This window comes from Galeopterus variegatus, unplaced genomic scaffold, assembly GCF_000696425.1.
Source record: "Galeopterus variegatus unplaced genomic scaffold, G_variegatus-3.0.2 Scaffold496, whole genome shotgun sequence".
Lineage (NCBI taxonomy): Eukaryota > Metazoa > Chordata > Mammalia > Dermoptera > Cynocephalidae > Galeopterus > Galeopterus variegatus.
In genome coordinates, this window is record NW_007726607.1 from 275,369 (window position 1) to 293,816 (window position 18,448).

General features: G+C 36.4%; 1 protein-coding gene and 1 pseudogene across 1 annotated transcript in view; one reads left to right on the plus strand and one right to left on the minus strand.

The window, feature by feature from the left end:
* Nucleotides 1-343: 343 nt before the first annotated feature.
* Nucleotides 344-18,448, minus strand: part of SMCO2 (single-pass membrane protein with coiled-coil domains 2) — a 40,575-nt gene continuing 22,470 nt past the window's right edge. Inside the window, 5 exon segments of the mRNA XM_008569430.1 lie at nt 344-526; nt 528-602; nt 2,607-2,782; nt 3,972-4,028; nt 8,301-8,388. Of these exon segments, the coding sequence (XP_008567652.1) occupies nt 406-526; nt 528-602; nt 2,607-2,782; nt 3,972-4,028; nt 8,301-8,388 (517 nt within the window). The 3' untranslated portion in view covers nt 344-405.
* Nucleotides 13,396-17,818, plus strand: LOC103587864 (annotated as a pseudogene).

Genomic DNA, 18,448 nt, shown 5'->3' on the forward strand with positions numbered 1-18,448 from the left:
GGAAATGGAAGTCTAATGGTTTGAAGCAAATGTTTTAAATGATTTGTATGTGAAATGACTCAAGATGTCATTGTGAGTCCTAAGGGTAAAGATAAACTGTTTTCATTTTTTCTGTGATCAACCAACTTCCACATGATTAGAATGTCCTTTAAAAATCACTGTACAGCATTTTTTAAAAAAAAATAAGTTAGCCACCATAATACGGGAACAGCCAGAATTTTATTGGGGAGAAAGTCAGCAGGGTAATGTAACTTCTGTGATCAACCAACTTCCACATGATTAGAATGTCCTTTAAAAATCACTGTACAGCATTTTTAAAAAAAAAATAAGTTAGCCACCATAATACGGGAACAGCCAGAATTTTATTGGGGAGAAAGTCAGCAGGGTAATGTAACTTCTGTGTCTTTATGAGGGTAACAAGTCTTCCACTTCCAAATTCAAGAAAGGTGCAATCATCTCCCATAGTTCCCACATTGCTCGTCACCCAAGCATTCTAGAGAGCACACTTTCAAAGAGAAACAGGATCAAAAAATAGTATGTAACATGAAAGTCCAGTGAAGGCAATGACATAAAACATGATGAAAATCCTCAGTGCATATTTCCTGCAGGAAAGAAAACATCTGTGTTAAGAAAATTCTGAAGAAAATCACATTGATAGGACTCCTGGCTCCTCCACCCTGTAGCTCTAAAACTAAGCAACTGAATTTCTCTTGACTTCAGTTTTCATATGTAAAAGAAGCAGCTTGGAGTAGATGAGTACGTAAATCCTGCTAGGGCTGGCACTGGTATTCTAAGATTCTGTAGCCATGAAGCAATGAAACCCCCTATTGTGAGACTCTTTCCTTTGAAATGCTCTTTCCACATTCCAGCAGGTTATCGTAATCTTTACCTCTCTTGTTTTACCTATCTGGGGCATGAATCTACTTTCTATCTATGTGGATTTTCCTATTTTGAACACTTCATATAAATGGCATCAAACAATATATGTCCTTTGTGTCTGGTTTCTTTCACTTAGCATAATGTTTTCTAAGGTCATCCATGTTGTAGCATGTATCAGTACTTCATTCTTTTTTTGTAGCTGAATGACAGATACATCATTACGTGGATATACCACATTTTGCTTATCCATTCATCAGTTAATGGACATGTAGGTTGTTTCTACTTTGGGGCTATTATGAATAATACTGCTATGAACATTTATGTTCAGGCTTTTGTGTGGACACACATCTTCAATTCTTTGGAGTGGAATTGCTGGATTGTACGGTAACTCTATGTTTAACATTTTCAGGCACTGCCAAACTGTTTCCCTAAGTGGGTGTACCATTTTACAATCCTACCAGCAATGTATGAGGATCCCAATTTCTCCACATCCTCTTCAACATTTGTTATTGTCTGTCTTTTTTATTATAGTCATCTTAGTGAGTGTAAAGTGGTATCTTATTGTAGTTCATTGTGGTTTCGATTTGCATTTCCTTAATGACTAGTGAGGTTGAGAAACTTTTCATGTGCTTGTTAGCCATTTGCCTATCTTCTTTGAAGAAATGCTGTGCAAATCCTTTGCTTGCTTTTTAAACTGGGTTGTTTGTCTTTTTGTTGCTGAGTTGTAAGAGTTCTTTATATATCCTGGATACTAAATCCTTAATTTCCAAAATTCTGAAAAAGTTGATTCTGAACATTTTTCCAGGTCTCTCACTGATTTTATGGAGAAGAAAATTTCCTGAGGTCTTTCCTCCACCATTTTCACTGACACTACTCCTTACTTATTTACTAATTTAACATTTGTTGAGCATCTTTTATGTCATGTCCCAAAATGATGAAGACAAGATTTCTGCCTTTATTGAGTATTAGGAGGAGACGTATTTGAAATAATTTAATTGCAGTAATATGCTATGGGCTCTATGACAGGATTATGTGCAAGGTAGAGTACGCACACATTTTTACAATTCAACTACAAAAGACAAAGAAACCAATTTTACAAAACAGGCAAAGGACTTGACAAAAGAGGGAGCTGAAGATTCTACCCGGGTTGATGGTTGGAGATAAAGAATCAGAAAAGTTTTCTTAGAGGAGGGTACTATTCAGGGTGTATATGATGGTGTAGCATCTCCAGGAAGGGATCTAAAGAGTCAGAATTCACTGGTATGTATGTCTCCAATACTGGACAAGGGAGAAGCATCCTGTCCAGCAAACAAAGGTTTCCAAATCTGCTTAGCAGGTATGTGTTTTTGATGTATGTGGTTGCATAAATTGTAGATAGCATCCTTTAAGAGAAAGATAGATAAAGACATATTATATAGAGATAAATCTACATACGCATCTATGTATATAGACAGATTCATCTAGTTTTTCTACTACAGATTTACTTAAAGCAATAAGGAAGTAATCTATAGCTATATTTACATATCTAATGTAATAGGTCTATATCTAAAGCAGTAAAAAAAAATACTATGACTCCAATAAACAAATTTTTAAAGAACATAAGTAGATAATTTACAAAATAAAATAAAACAAAATTGTAGTTAACACTTGAAAAAATTCAATCTTACTATAGTCCATGCATTTTGGGCCCTCTGTCCAGCCCACAATGGCCCCTTTCTCTGACTTACCACCCTCTAACACTGGGAGGAGAGTTCTGTCCTAAACGGGGTAGTGGAGCCTGAAAAAGCAGTGGCTCCATTTCTTCAATACCCATTTCTATACAACTGTGAAAGTTTGTTCTTTCTTCTTGCATTTGGTACTTCCCCAGCTTTGTATTCAGCAGAGTCATGTCCTTGCGAAAGTTCTGGGGGGGAGAAAAGAGCAATCAATTATCCTTAAAAAAAACACCAATGATTATAGATGTCTCTCAGTTTTATTGTAGGCCATTGGTAGGTGCATGCTCACTAGCTTTGTATTCAGCAGAGTCATGTCCTTGCGAAAGTTCTGGGGGGGAGAAAAGAGCAATCAACCATCCTTAAAAAAAACACCAATGATTATAGATGTCTCTCAGTTTTATTGTAGGCCATTGGTAGGTGCATGCTCACTAATAGGAGACTTACAGATTCACAGTGCAACATAGAACCATGATGGCAAATTAAACGAAACACACATGCTAATCTTTAACTACTGGATTATTCATGGAGAAAGGTATCCTTGTACTTAATTCATCTATTCAGTTTGTTTTTGTTAACCACTGTATCTATACAAAAGATACTCATTGAGTGACTACTGTCTACAAAGCACTGTTTTAAGATACAGTGGTAAACAAAATAGGTAAAGAATGTGCAATCTATTGTGTGTGCATTTATAGAGGCTGGGAGACAAGTAATAAACAACTAAACACGTGCACACATTAGATATTAAATATTAAGATTCATGCTAAATATTATATATTATACATTATTATTAAGATATTATTACATATTATTATTAAGATAATATTATATAGTAAGATACATGAGAAAACAATAAGGTGGTGAAACAAAGTAGCCAAGGTTTGGTGGTGGGAACACCTACTGTAGATAGGTGGGATGAGTAAACACCTCTGATCAGGTGACAGGTTGATACATTCATTTGTTCATTTTTTCATTCACCAATTCGCATTTACCTCAGTGTCTAAGATCTTGTGGGAGGACTTCAGAGATGAAGCCATTTTTCTGGCTAGGGGAGATTAGGAAAGGTCTGGAGGAAAAGATGACATTTGTTCTGAGCTTTGAAGAATGGGTAATTTGTAGAGATGGAGGATAAGCTCCAGATGGAGGGATGAGAAGTAAAATAGCAGAGGGTTATGAGAACTTGGGAGTCCACCAGAACTGAGAGATGTTTTGTTGGTCTAAAGCAGAAACCGAGGATGGGGAGAAGAAAGCAAAAAGACTAGAAAGAATCTGATATGTGGTGCACCCTCAAACTCTAGGGAAAGAATTACCACTGTATTTAGATATCAATCATCTGATATTATCATTGTTTGAACCTGTGTAACTGTGAAATCTTACCTCCATTCTTTCAATGAGTTTTTCCTTTAATTCATGAGCTTCATTACAATCATCTACCTAAAAAGACATTCACAATTCTAAGTAAAATGAAAACTATATTTTTCTGGTTTGTACTATAAAGTCCCACCCATTTTATTACCCCTTATAAAGGTAGCTTCATTGAAATTTACTCTTACTCAGTAAAATTCTTCCTCTTAGAGCAAATTCATAGTGTAATTGTGAATTGCAAATTGCAAGAGGAATAAACAAAGGATTAACAAGATTATATTCAATACTTTAGGTGTAAATATCTCCATAATGGCAGCTTATTATAAAATATCTTTCTCTGCATTCATTAATCCTTCCTTGCTTCTTAAAAACTCCCACCAGGACACTAGTTTCTCATAAATTTTTTTAAAAATTATTTTAAATATTTATAAACTTATAATTTATAAACATAAGTCCTTGTTATGTTACATTGAATATTCAGGCCCTATGGCTTAGCAAAACAGCTGTCGACAAAAAGGATCTGCATCCTGTTTCCCTCCTGTCTCTTACAGGTTGTCAGGTAGAGATGACAGATGGTTTCAGCCAGTGTCTGTCAGTAAGAACAAGACACCAGCTGAACGCAAACCATCCACTTCTAAGACACATATGCCAATTGCACATATGTCAAAAGTAAATAATCCTTTTAAAGGTTTTTAATTAATTATTCCATAATAGACTTGCAGGATACCTTGAAAAGCAGAACTGTGGCAGGAAGAACAGTGTGGGGATTCAGGAAAGATGAGTTCTAGAGACGACATTTCTAGAAATTGATTCTTAAAGACATACTTGCAAGAACAAGCAAAGGTGTGGATTTCTGAGGCATAGTTTGTAAAGGCAGGCATTGATTATGAAGTCCCAAATAGCCAACAAATAAATTTAATAAATCCAAACATCAAATCCTGCATTACACAGTAGTGAAAAAAAGGTAAAATGACAGCTACTAGTGTTGAAAATGAAGAAAAAATGCTGAGTAAAAACACCAGTTGCCAGACAATACATATAATATAATCTCATTAGAACAATAACAGTATATAAATATGCGTACAGGAAAAATATGGAAGAATATAAATATATGAAATTGTTTATTGTCTTTGAGGAAATGAGATTATTTTTTATTTTTATGAACTAGTTTCATAATGTTTTAATTATTAAAATAAGCATGCATTACTTTTGTTAGAAGAAAATATTTATATACATATACATATATTATATATAATATATAATATTGGTACATATTAATTATAATTATTACATCACAATATACAGTATATGATATTAATATACAGCACATATATTAGTATGTATATATATATAAATAGGAGTGCAAAAGCAAGACTGGTTCTTTTCCTCTGGAAATATGGGTAAGTAACCTCATCTCTTCATCTTTCTGAGAAACACTCTTCTTTTCTAAAAATGAAGGTACAGATTAAATGACAGGAAGTTCTTTCCAGGTCTAAAATTCTGAGTATATCTTTCATCCAATTTTAGATTCCTTTCCCTGAAATTCGGTAAATCTGAGATTTCTTTGAAGCACTGCTTTTTTCTTATTAGTTGTAAAGCCATTTTATATTACCTGGGCAAAGTTGTCATTCATTTCTCCTAATTGCTTTCTAATTTCCATGATCTTTTCCTATTAAAAAAATAAAAGTATAAAACAAACATTGTAACAAATGATGTATGGAAATGAAACAATACTAATGATTTTTAGGAGAAAGTACAACCGTGATAAAAAAATTTTTAGATTTAATAGAGGCTGTTTTAATTCCCCATCCTGTTCTGGGTGATAATTTCTAAAACCAACATTAAATCAAATCAACAAGATATTATTGGCCAGATCCTATGTACGTGGCCATTGAGCTAAGCATTGTGCTGGGTGGATACAAGTAACAGGAGTATTTACCCTTCAGCATCTTATAGCTGAATTGAGAAATGGATAGTCTGTGTCCATTTTTTACCAAGTTTATTTAGTTTATTTATCACCAACCCCTGAATTGCATGGTTTAATTATTTAGAGAGGATCTATTTTATGATGATCACATTTTATTTGGTGTTCTAATTGATTTATATAGTAAACATCTTTATACAGCACTTGTCAAAGATAACCGTATGAAAGATAACTGGAATAAGGCCAGTCTCAGAATGAAGGTCTGTATATTCATATGAAGATTTCAGGAATTTTCGTGGACCTGAGGGCTCAATATCGGGCAACACCCAAGTCCACCTCAAAGTTCCTTCCACAGCTTAAAGTTCTTTTAAATACATTTGTTTTTGTTTTGCTTTTTTTAAAAAATAATTTTATCAATTTTTCCCTCCTTGCCCTTTCATGCCTTTCTTAGTTTCTCCATTTCTTCATGAAGAATAAGTGAGCCCATACATGTGATATTAATGTAACTTTATTAACCTTTTTCTCTTTTAACTTCCCTGCACTTTATTTGCTGCTTCTGTATCTATCTCTAACAATCTTCTCTTTTCCCTCTGCCAGGGTAAACCTACAGCCATTTCTAGTAACTTTGCATTGGTAACAATTATATTTAAAGCTTCTTATTCATACATATTATTGCATTTGTTTTTATGTAGCCATTTCCATCAGCCTTATTGAGGACAGAGCTTGTGCCATTTTTTCTGAAGACGCATTTATGGAGGTATAATCAACACACAGTAAAACTCACCTTTTTAAAGTGTACAGTTCTATGAGTTCTGACAAATGCATACTGTTGTATAATCATCACCACAACAAGATATAGAATATTTCAACACCCCCCCCCCAAATTTTACCCGCGTCTCAGTCCCCTCCTTGCTTACTCCACTTGACGCTGGCAACCACTAGCCTATTTTCTGTTCCTTTAGATTTGCCTGAAAAGAGTGCGTGTTACATAAATGGCATCATAAAATCTGTAATCTTCTGAGTGTGGCTTCTTTCACTTAGCATAATGCATTTAACATTCATTCGTGTTGTTGGGTGAATCAAAAGTTTGTTCCTTTTTATTGCTGAGTAATATTCAATCATACACTTGTACTGCAGTTTATCCACAAAACAAGTAGTGAATATTTGGGCCATTTCTAGTTTTGTTTTGTTTTTAATGTGTGCACAAAGCTACATATCTCCAGCATGGAGAATTTCCATATACACGTGTGATGCTTTCTGCTTCCCTGTTATCCGAAGCACCTCCCTTTGTCAAAATTTCATTTTCATTGATCTCTGTATTCTGCCATCTTTCTCCTCAGACTTTTAATATTCATCCTTTCCGACCCCCACCTCCTGCTGAAATCCACATTCCTGTAATACTCACAGCTGACTTTTGGAGGAAATTTTCTGAAGCAGAATATTTATTGGCCTTTGTTCTCTCTGTTTTTTCATAGGTTGCAATTCCCAAAGCCCAAGGATAGTGAAAAAACTTTTCAACTAGCACAAAACAAGATTGCAACTCAAAATATTTGACTGTATTATGTTTAAAAGTAGTTTTTTTCCCCCTTCTGGATGATAAATCTGTGCCGATCTGCTGATAACTTTTAATATGGGAGGGGTCAAAATAAACATTCTTTTCCTACAATAAAAGAAACATTTCCTTTACTCCTTCCAAAATCCACTAAATTTAAACTCTTGGGCTTGAGCTAAATCAGAGACTGGCAATTTCAATAAAAAGAGGTAGTTAGACACCGACTTTTGGGGGGTGGGGCACTTCTCTTCAAAGGCCTGACTTGCAGTAGAGCAGAAAAACTATCAGTCAGGACTCTGAAGTCTGATTCGTGTCTAAAGTTGATCACTATGTCTCAGCTCTAACATTCTATGATTCTTAAAAAAACAAAACTTCAAACCTTTCTCTGAAAAAAGGAGATAAAACAGCAGGAAAGCTTTGGAGGCTGTAAACACAAACACAAAGCTCTTCATGAGGGCATTGAAGACAAACACAGGTTGATCTCTTACATTCTAAGGATGCGGTTCTTGATAAATATTCCCTGGATATGTTCTCTGTACTGTTAAGGTGCTGGGATATGAAGATTAAGAGAAGTTCTCCCTTAAGCTGCTCGTTCTTATCTTAAGATGGCATCGAGATAGAAACCTATCATATTTGTCTTACCAAGTTTCTAGGTATATAGAAAAGTGTAGGCTTTTTGTGTGACCAGAGAAGGGAAGTGCTATTACCCAGGGGAAAGGTGCTCAGCATGGACCACCAGAGAGCACTACTCCTTGTGTCATAAATGGATCTTACTTCTTGTCACAGCCTGTTAAACAATAGAAAGGGTGGGAAAACGTGGGAATCCCCAGCCTCCCAGATTGTTTTTTCCAAGTCTCCAGCTTACCTCGATGTTTGCCTCCTTATCAGGGTCAAAGTCCTGGTCATCCAGCTTTTCAGTTTGACACTCCAGGGACATCACCTCATTTAATAAGCTGCAAATAGACCAAGAGACGGATTAAGTCCTGTGGATTAAGAAAAATCACCCAACAGAGAAGATGTTTTTGATTTTTCAAAAATGAAATGTTGGGCAGGCCCGGTGGCGCACTGGAGAGTGCGCTGCTTGGGAGCGTGGCGGCGCTCCCGCTGAGGGTTCAGATCCCATGTGGAGACCGGTTCCCACTCACTGGCTGAGCGCGGTGCGGGCGCAACACTGAGGGTTGCGATCCCATTACCGGTCAGTAAAAAAGACAAAAAAGGAAAAAAAAAATGAAATGTTATTCTTATATAAAAGGATGCTTGGGGTAGTGGTTGTATTGAATGGGAAGTTATAAATGAAATTCAAGAAAGTAAAAAGCACTCTAAGTAATTTAGATAACATTAAAGAGATATAAGGCCTAACTGGAGACAGGAGCTGAAAATTAAAATTATTAAAATGGAAGCTTACAACATTTCTAGCAAAAAAAAAAACCCCAGAAAAATCATTGGGATCTAAGAGTTCTTAGACTTAACACCAACTGCAAAATGCATAGGCAGGAAAATTGATAATGGGACTTCATCAAAATTAAAACTTTTGTTTGGCCAAAGACCCTGTTAAATGGATGAAAAAACAAATTACATACTGCGAAAAATATTTGCATATCACATATCTGGCAAAGGCCTTTATCTAGAACATATAAAATCTCTCAAAACTGAACATTAAAAAATCAAACTATCCAATTAGAACATGAACAAAAGATATGCATAGACATTTCACCAAGATGCTATATAAATGGCAAATAAACACGCAAAAGTCAACACCATTAGCCATCAGAGAAAAGCAAATTAAAGCTACAGTGAGATATCACTACACATTTATCAGAATGGCTAAAATGAAAAATAATGGTGACATCAAATGCTAGCAAGAGTGTGGAGAAACTGGATCACTTATACATTGGTGGTGGGAATACAAAATGTTACAGCAACTCTGGAAAATAGTTTGGCAATTCCTGTCAAAACTAAAAACAGACTCACCATATGACACAGCAATTTTACCCTTGGGCAATTTGTCCCAGAGAAAGGAAGACTTATTTCACAGGCACTTGTACACGTATGTTCCAAGTAGCTTTATTCATAATAGGCCAAAGCTGGAAATTACATATATGTCCTTCAGAGGATAAATGGTTAAACAAACTGTGTATATCCATACCATGGAATACTACTCAACAATGAAAAGAAAGGAAATATTGATACATGCAAAAACTTGGATGAACCTCAAGGAAACTATGCTGAGTGAAAAAAAAAATCTCCAAAGGACACATACTGCATGATTCCGTTTATATAGCATTCATGAAATAACATAATTATAGATATGGGGAACAAATTTATGATTTCCAGGGGTTTGGGATGGGTGGTGCGGAATGGGTGTGGCTATAAAGAGGTAACACAAGGGAATCTTAGGCAATGTTTTAATTGAGGATGTTGATTGTGGTACTGATAATGCAAGTTTACACATATAGTAGAATTTCATAGAACTGTATATACACACACACGCACACACACAAATAAGCTCATGTATAACTGGTGACGTCTGAACATGCTTTGTTTGTTGTACCAATGTAAATTTTTTGGTTTTGATGGTCTACTAAAGATTGGCAAGTTGTTACCATTCAGGGAGGCTGAGGAAAGGATGCATAACATTCCCTTGTATATTTCTTTAACACCTCCTATGAATCTATAATTATTACAAAATAAAAAGTTAAAAATAAAAGTGGGAGCTTAGGGAAATGAGGTTGTCAAAGAAAAAAAAAGGTGAAATTAATAAAGAAGTTAAAAGTGGCTAGTTTCTTACTCACCCTCTAGGGTTTTGGTCTACAGATCTCTGTTAAACATAAAGTCCTCAAGCCCAACTAATTCATAAGATTCATTCAGAAAACATTTGTTCAGCATTTATTATGTGCAAGATATTATGCTGAATGCTAATTATTACAACAGAGGACAATGTAGGCAAGCTCTTTTGGAGATTACAGTGTAATGTGGCAAGCAGACAAACAACATCTATAAAAAATTAGAATGTTGTTAGTGTTTTGGGTACTTCTGCTTCCAACCAAGATGGAGTAACAAGAATTGGATTTAGCCTCCCACCTTAAACAATTTATAACACTGAAGAAATATATTAAGCAATGGTTTTCAACACTGAACAACAGGCAGTGCTGGACAATGATCCCTCAGAAATGGGAAGCACATGAGATGAGCTCTACAGTTACTTCAGCTTCCTACCTGGAGAGAGCTTCCAGACTTCAAGTCAGAGAAGGGGGATTCAGGAAAAGCCCAGTGGTCTCCATGAGTTGAGAAGACAAAGTTATATGTTCAGTGAGGCTACAGAGAGTAGATTTGCATGGCCAAGTGCCAGAGAGGAGAGAGAGATCTTTCCACTTGAGAAGATCCCACTTGCATCTTCAACTGAGGCATTGATTAGCACATATGTGTGAGGAAACTACTTGAGATGGGGGAAGCGGATCCCAATAGATTGGAATGGGCAGAATGATCTCTAAATATCACACAGTGCTGAGAATAATTGATATTCTTGCCAGCCAGAGTGAAAAAGACTTGTAATACACGAGTCATCGGGTAAAATACTCAGAAAGTATTCCTTCAATAGTGGGTCCATATTAATCCTTGACTAAAGGCTATTTTGGTCCTGCCTTGGATGATTAAAAGCAAGCTTCAAACCACTTCTAAGTGATTTATTGTGTTCCAGAACAAAGCTCAAGATTTAAGTGTACACACACACACACACACACACACACACACACATATATGTCAAGAGTATTCAAAACCAAACAAGGTACCACTCACAATGTTTGGCATTCAATCAAAAACTAGCAGGTATGCAAAGAAGCAGAAAGCTGCAATCCACCAAAAGTGAAAAACCAATAAACAGAGACAGTTTCAGAAGTGATCAGTTGGTAGAATTAGTAGATAAGGTTATTTCGAAAGTTATTATACCTATATTTTATTGCCTAAGAAGGTAGAGGAAAATATGAGTACATTAAGAAGAGACATAAAAGAAAAACACCCAAATCAAACTTCTACAGATGCGAACTACAATAGCTGGGATGAAAAATGCACTGGAAGAGATTAACAGCATATTAGACATGGCAGAACAAAAAGATTAGTGAATTTAAAGAAATGGTGATAGAAACTATTCAAAATGAAACAGAGTTTTGGTTTTTTTTTTAAAGCCTAGAACATCAGAAGTCATGGGACAATGTAAAGTGGCTTAATACACATGTAATTAAAGTCTTTGAGGGAAAGAAGAGAAAACAGAAAAAAAAGTATTTAAAAAAATAATTGCTGGAAACTTCTGAATTTGGTTGAGAAGAAAAGGACTATAAATCTGCACAGCCATCAGGCACAACAGAACTTAAATAAAGGAAGAATCAAGAAAACTAGATAAAGATCCATCATAATCAAACTGATTAAAACCAATGATAAAAAATATTGAAAACAGCTGGGGTGGGTCAAAGAACATTTTACTGATGGAAAAATAAAGATAAAAATGACAACCAACTTCTTGTCAGACACAATGCAAGCCAGAATTCAGCAACATCTTCAAAGTACTGCGGGATGGGGGGAAATTGTGTCAACCTATAATTTTATAACCAGCAAATTTATCTTTAAAAAATGAATGCTTTTTCAGACATAAAAAGCGGAAAGAACACATCAGTGCAGAACTGCATTACCAAAAATAATTCTAGAAAGCCCTTCAGCAGACAGAAAATGATGCCAGATGAAAAACTGTTATGTACACAAAGGAATGAAGAGCACTAATAATAGTAAATGTGTGGGTAAATGTAAACATTTTTTCTTATTTAAAAAAAATCACTTTAAAAGATAGTTGATTGGGCTGGCCCGGTGGCGCACTGCTACATACAGACCCATACAGATCCCACATACAGACCGGTTCCCGCTCACTGGCTGAGCGAGGCACGAGAGCAACACCGAGGGTTGCGATCCTGTTGCCGGTCCCGGCCCGGTACGGGGGTGACACTGAGGGTTGCGATCCGTTGCCAGACACGGAAAAAGACAAAAAGGAAAAAAAAAAAAAAGATAGTTGATTGTTTATAGGAAAAAACAATAACTATATATGATGGGGCTTATAAGCAATATAGAGGGAAGATGTATGACAACAATAGTGCAAAGGACAGGAGAAAAGAAATATAAGTATACCATATTTAAGCAGTAAAATATTACTTGAAGGTAGATTGTCATAAGTTTAAGAATCATTCTATATAAACCCAAATCAACCACTTAAAAAAAACAATTTAGAAAAAGGTAGGTAATAATCTAAAAAAAGACATACAATAAAATCATAAAATATACTCAATTAAACAAAAGAAGGGAGAAAAAGAGGGAAAAGGAAACAAACAACACATAGCACAAATAGAAAACAAATAGCAAGATGGTAGATTTAAACTCAACCATATCAATGATCACATTAAATGTAAATTATTTAAACACCCCAATTAAAAGACAGAGATTGTCAGATTGAATGAAATAACAAGATTCAACTAGATGTTGCCTATAAAAAAACCTACTTCAGGGCCGGCCCGGTGGCACACTGGATAGTGCGCCGCTTGGGAGGCGCGGCAGTGCTCCCGCCCGAGGGTTCGGATCCCACATACAGACCGGTTCCCGCTCACTGGCTGAGCGAGGCGCGGGAGCAACGCCAAGGGTTGCGATCCCGTTGCCGGTCCCTGGTCCGGTACGGGGGCGACACTGAGGGTTGCGATCCATTGCCGGACACGGAAAAAGACAAAAAAAAAAAAAAAAAACCTACTTCAAATATAAAAACATATGTAGGTTAGAAGTGAAAAGTTAGAATATGAGGCCTCTACCCAGCTACTGCACCTAGAGAAGGTCAGAATGTGATCACTTCCTCCAGGGATTGTTTAATGTGTCCACGTCAGCTGCCACCACTGCCACTGCAGCTGTGGCCAGGGCACTGGGTCAGGGTGTCTACCACTGGCCAAGGGCAGCAGGCTCTACTTGGTGCCACCTTCTGTGACCTGGCTGTCAGTCCCACATCGCTGGACTGGTGGGATGAAGAAGACAAAGGGTCAAGGCTTCATCCAGGGACATTGGCTCTCTGGATCATCAGGAGTTTATAGTTGCATCAAATCCAAGCTTAAGATGGAAGGTGTGGAACTGAAAGAAGAATGGGAAGATGAAGATTTTCCAATACTTTCATGGGAAGATGATAGTATTGAAGCAGATATACTAGTTCTAATGGGCTCAGAGAGCCAGCCTGACTCACTAGAACTTAATGGAAATAAAGTGAGAAAGAAACTGATGGCTCTGGACGGCAGCCTGACCTTGGATCCTCGTGATGGCTCTGTGTTGTCAGATGATTTGGATGAAAGTGGGGAGATTGACTGAGATGGCTTAGACACAGCTGTCAGAGAACAGTAATAAATTTGAGTGGGAATATGATCTTCCAAACCCAAAACCACTGAAGTAATTTGGAAAAGCTCAATTACTGAATACACAGCAGCAGAGGAAAAAGAAGATGGATGAGGCTGGCATATGTGCAGGATTGATGAACTGGGCCACAGGATTGATTTGAAGGTAATTGAATCCTATAAAAAAGTTACCAGCCATGGAGGATATTATGGGAATGGGTTAAATGCCATCGTTGTGTTTGCTGTCTGTTTTATGCCAAAAAGTGGTCAACATAACTGTAAATACCCATTGGACAATTTATTTAAGTATGTTATTGGCACTGTGGAGCTGTTAGTAGCAGAAAACTACATGAGAGTTTTTTTAAATGGTACAAGAACTCTAAGAAAAATGCCTAGTCTGGGATGGCTCAGGAAATGCTACCAGCAAATTGATAGAAGGTTACGGAAAAAACTAAAATCTCTAATCATTGTATGTAGTTCTTGGTTTATCAAAACACTTCTGGATGTTACAAGACCACTCATTAGCTCAAAATTCAGCCAGAAAAATAGATACATCTTAAATTTGGCAGAACTAGTGGCATTCATCCCAATGGAATATGTTGGCATACGAGAATGCATAAAACAAGTTGATCAAGAGTTTAATGGAAGGGCCGGCCCGGTGGCACACTGCTACAGTGCACCGCTTGGAAGCGCGGCAGTGCTCCCGCCGAGGGTTCGGATCCCACATACAGACCGGTTCCCGCTCACTGGCTGAGCGAGGGGTGGGCGCAGCACCTAGGGTTGCGATCCCGTTGCCGGTCCCGGTCCGGTACAGGCGCGACACTGAGGGTTGCGGTCCGTTGCCGGACACGAAAAAAGACAAAAAGGAAAAAAAAAAAAAAGAGTTTAATGGAAAACATGATGAACTGAAAGGTGAATGGTAAGTTTGGCATCTAGTCCAAACAAGACTGAAGAATGTGCTGATAAAAAAATGCTCCTTTTTGCATTTATAAGGCACTTACTGGCCTGTATTTTTATGTAATCCACTACGAAATTGATCTTTTTCTGAATGGATTTTTGTACAAGGGACTGTTCACTGCTATATTGGTTTGCAAATCTCTTGAATTTAGCTCTTTAATTGCTAACTTTGTTGTAATTATTTTATATTTTATATTGCTAAATAGCAGAGAACCACACTATGTAAAGTGGCTTTTGCATTTATTTATTGAATGATGCATGTTCTTCAGTACAATATTTATATGCATAAATAGCAAAGGAAGGAAAAATATATTTTTATGTTTTTGAGCAATGTTTTTTAATGTATACCCATCTTGTGGAAGAATATGCAAGTAACTAAGACCATGACTTTGTAAAATGCATTTTAGAATCTTTGTTTTTGTAAATGGCTAAATAATTTCTTGGGTAATTTAGAAAATTAAGTTGCTCATAAGGCAAGGGACAGTTGAGTTAAGTTGATTCTCATAAATATTCAAAGATCATGTAGATAATCTAAGTAGATTAGTACCATCCCAAGCTTTTTTCTCACTTAATGTATATTGTTCCTTAATTGAGAAGCACAAATATTAGTGCATTGCACAACTTTTTTTTTTTAACTTAAAGACAAGTAAAAAGCCATTTCAGAGAGAATTAAGAGGCTAGGAATTAGGGTGTTTATGTATGTGTACAGAGGACATTTTGTCTTCTAACCCAAAGTCAGAGCTTTATAAAAATCTTGGATTTATTCACTAGTGTGAAATAAGCTGTGTGTCCAGGGTATCTATCGCTCCCTTAAATGTATGAATGCTACATAGTCTATTGCAGAGAGTGTGATGAGTTAGTTACTCATTGTCATGACTTTCTGTAAAAAACAGGGGCTGCTTTTTTTTTTTGGCAGCTGGCCAGTGTGGGGATCCAAACCTTTGGTCTAACCAACTGAGCTAACCAGTCAGCCCTGGGCCTGCTTTTTAACTGCTCTCACTGTGGGCAATTAACCAAAATACTTCCCTGTTAGTTATTTGAATTCAGTAGTAGTTTGACCTAAACCAATATGGTATGTTTTCAAATTTCTGTTGAATCGTGTTTCACAATACTGCAAATTAGGTTAATTTTTGTAAGTCTCAGAGTGTTATTATATTGCGTTGTTTTGGATGACACTTTCAAAATAAGTGTATAAAATCCTTGTTTCATTTAGTAAGTACCTTAACATTGAAATAAATTGTATTTGTGCCTCAAAACAGAGCTTAATTACCCACAAAATCATTCTAAAACAGCAGATTGGTCTAATATTGTGTCATACTTGAGTGACTCATATACACTAGTTAACTTAATACAGCTCAGATTTGAAGGTCACATTGTTCTCCAGACCTTCCTGTAAGGTACTTCACAAAAGAGTGGCCTAGAGCAGCAATACCGAAGTGGATGTGAACTAAGCTTTTAAGATTTATTCTATCCTAGACTGAATACACCTGTGGCTTTTACCACTGCTGTTATTTAACTGTGACATTTCTGTTACAAAAAGGAATTTTCCTTTACTTTTTGTCCTCCTCAGTCATAAACTTGCTGTTAAATCCACTCTGAGAGATGCTGGAGGATTCCAAGGATGAGACATTCCTCAGCAGCCTCCTGATTTGGAGCCAGCAGTTCTAGACAGATCCTGAACTAATGTCATAACAGTGAACTAAGCCAAAACCATTACTGTTTGCTCAAATCTTAGAAACACTTTGTTTTGAAGAAGCAAACTAACAATAACAACTTAGGCATTCTTTCCGAATTTACCATATGAGAGTTATAAATAAAAGATAATGTTGAATCGTGATGATGCTATATTTGTAGAACATTTAAAGTAGTCTTTTATCTATACATCTTTATTTTGCTCAAAATGAGCTGAGCTTTTTAATAGGTGTTTTTTTCCATCACATTAAGTACTTGGTTCTTCAGTTTGAAAAATACAAAGAATAATTTCAGCTCTTTATTGTGTTTACGGACTTTTGCTTTTGCAGTCATTGTTCCTAACTATAGATACAACTTGTTGCAAAAGTGATGTTTTTCTAAATATTTTCTAAAAATAGATGAAGCCTATATTCTGTTAGAACATCAAAATTCAGAAAGGTCAGTGTTAATACTTGGGATATAACAAAAGGGGTGTGCTGTGAATCACTAGATTAAAAGGATACCTCCTTTAACTTACACCTTAATGGAATCTGGTATAGAGATACACCCACAATAAATGTTTCACAACTACAAGACTTAAGATCATAATTAGAGGAAAAGCATGTAAGTTTGTTATTTGTAGTTTGTAGCTATGTAACATTTTCCCCATATTATTCAATTTTAATTTTCTATTACTTTTTGAGATAAAAATACATATAATTGTATTATTTTGTCTTTCTACTGGGGTCATGGATTTAAGTTAACTGGTTTAATTTGATGCTTCTCTCACTATTTTTTGTTGCACATAAGCTCTGAGTGCACCCTTTTAATCAAAAGTTTCTCATATGAATTAATTTGGTTTGGGGTTCTGCTTGATCATTTTCCTAAGCAAACACCAAGGAAAGGCATTATATTGAACCCATAGTTTAAGTTTAACAGTCTTTAACTGAGGCATGAAGAAATACGGTTCTAAATAGTTTAGCAGGGTAGTTGGAAAGAAAGACAAAATAAGAAGTAAGAGAAGAGAGCCTTTATAAAGTGATAAAGACTTAGCTGTTATTTAAGCTACCACTGAATGTGTCCCTCATAAAGGAAGTACTGTATAGGGCAGCTGGCGATATTGTTTCTTGTATCCAGCAGGAAAACCTGCAGGTGACACATGGAATATGTGAATAAGGAGAACATAGATTGAAGGCGGAAAGGCTGATAATATACCTATAATGAGAATTCATATTTCCCTCTGCTTTCTTTGTCTCTTCACACAGAAGCAAGTTTAAATAGAGAGAGTTAGCAATTATAGTGCTCAGATTAAAGTTTAAGACTGGGTTATTTTTTCATATTTCAGGCTTGGTAAACATTAATGTAGTCTTCCAAAATGGACATCACAGATAGAAACTTCTTTTAAATGACTATATAGCATTACTATTTGGCTGTTTATGTGCATGCTCAGGAAATTCAGGAACATGTTTGTTTTAATGTTGAAGTGGCTTTTAAAAGATTTCTCCAACTGATAATTTAGCATTAGGATACATTGGGTAGAAGAGGCCAGTTCCTGGTGAAGTTGGTAATGTTGTATGTAAGGTGACAGTAACTTCATCCTTCCTTTTCCCATGTTTACGTGTAAATTGTCAACATTGCTCAGTCAGAAGAGATAAGGAAATAGACTGAAAATAAAGTTTGCTACATCATTCTATTTTGTTTTCATGCCTGTTTTCCCGCCATCCTAAATGGATATTTGATAAGTGGATTGCAAACAAATCCCAGAAGGATGGAGAGAATGGAAGAATTAACGTACTTATGAGTTAGGCCAATTATGCTGTTAAAAGAGTTTATCTTGGGCCGAGCCCGTGGCGCACTCGGGAAAGTGCGGCGCTGGGGGCGCAGCAGTGCTCCCGCCGCAGGTTCGGATCCTATATAGGGATGGCCGGTGCGCTCACAGCACTCACTGGCTGAGCGTGGTGCGGCCGGTCTCAAAAAGGACAAA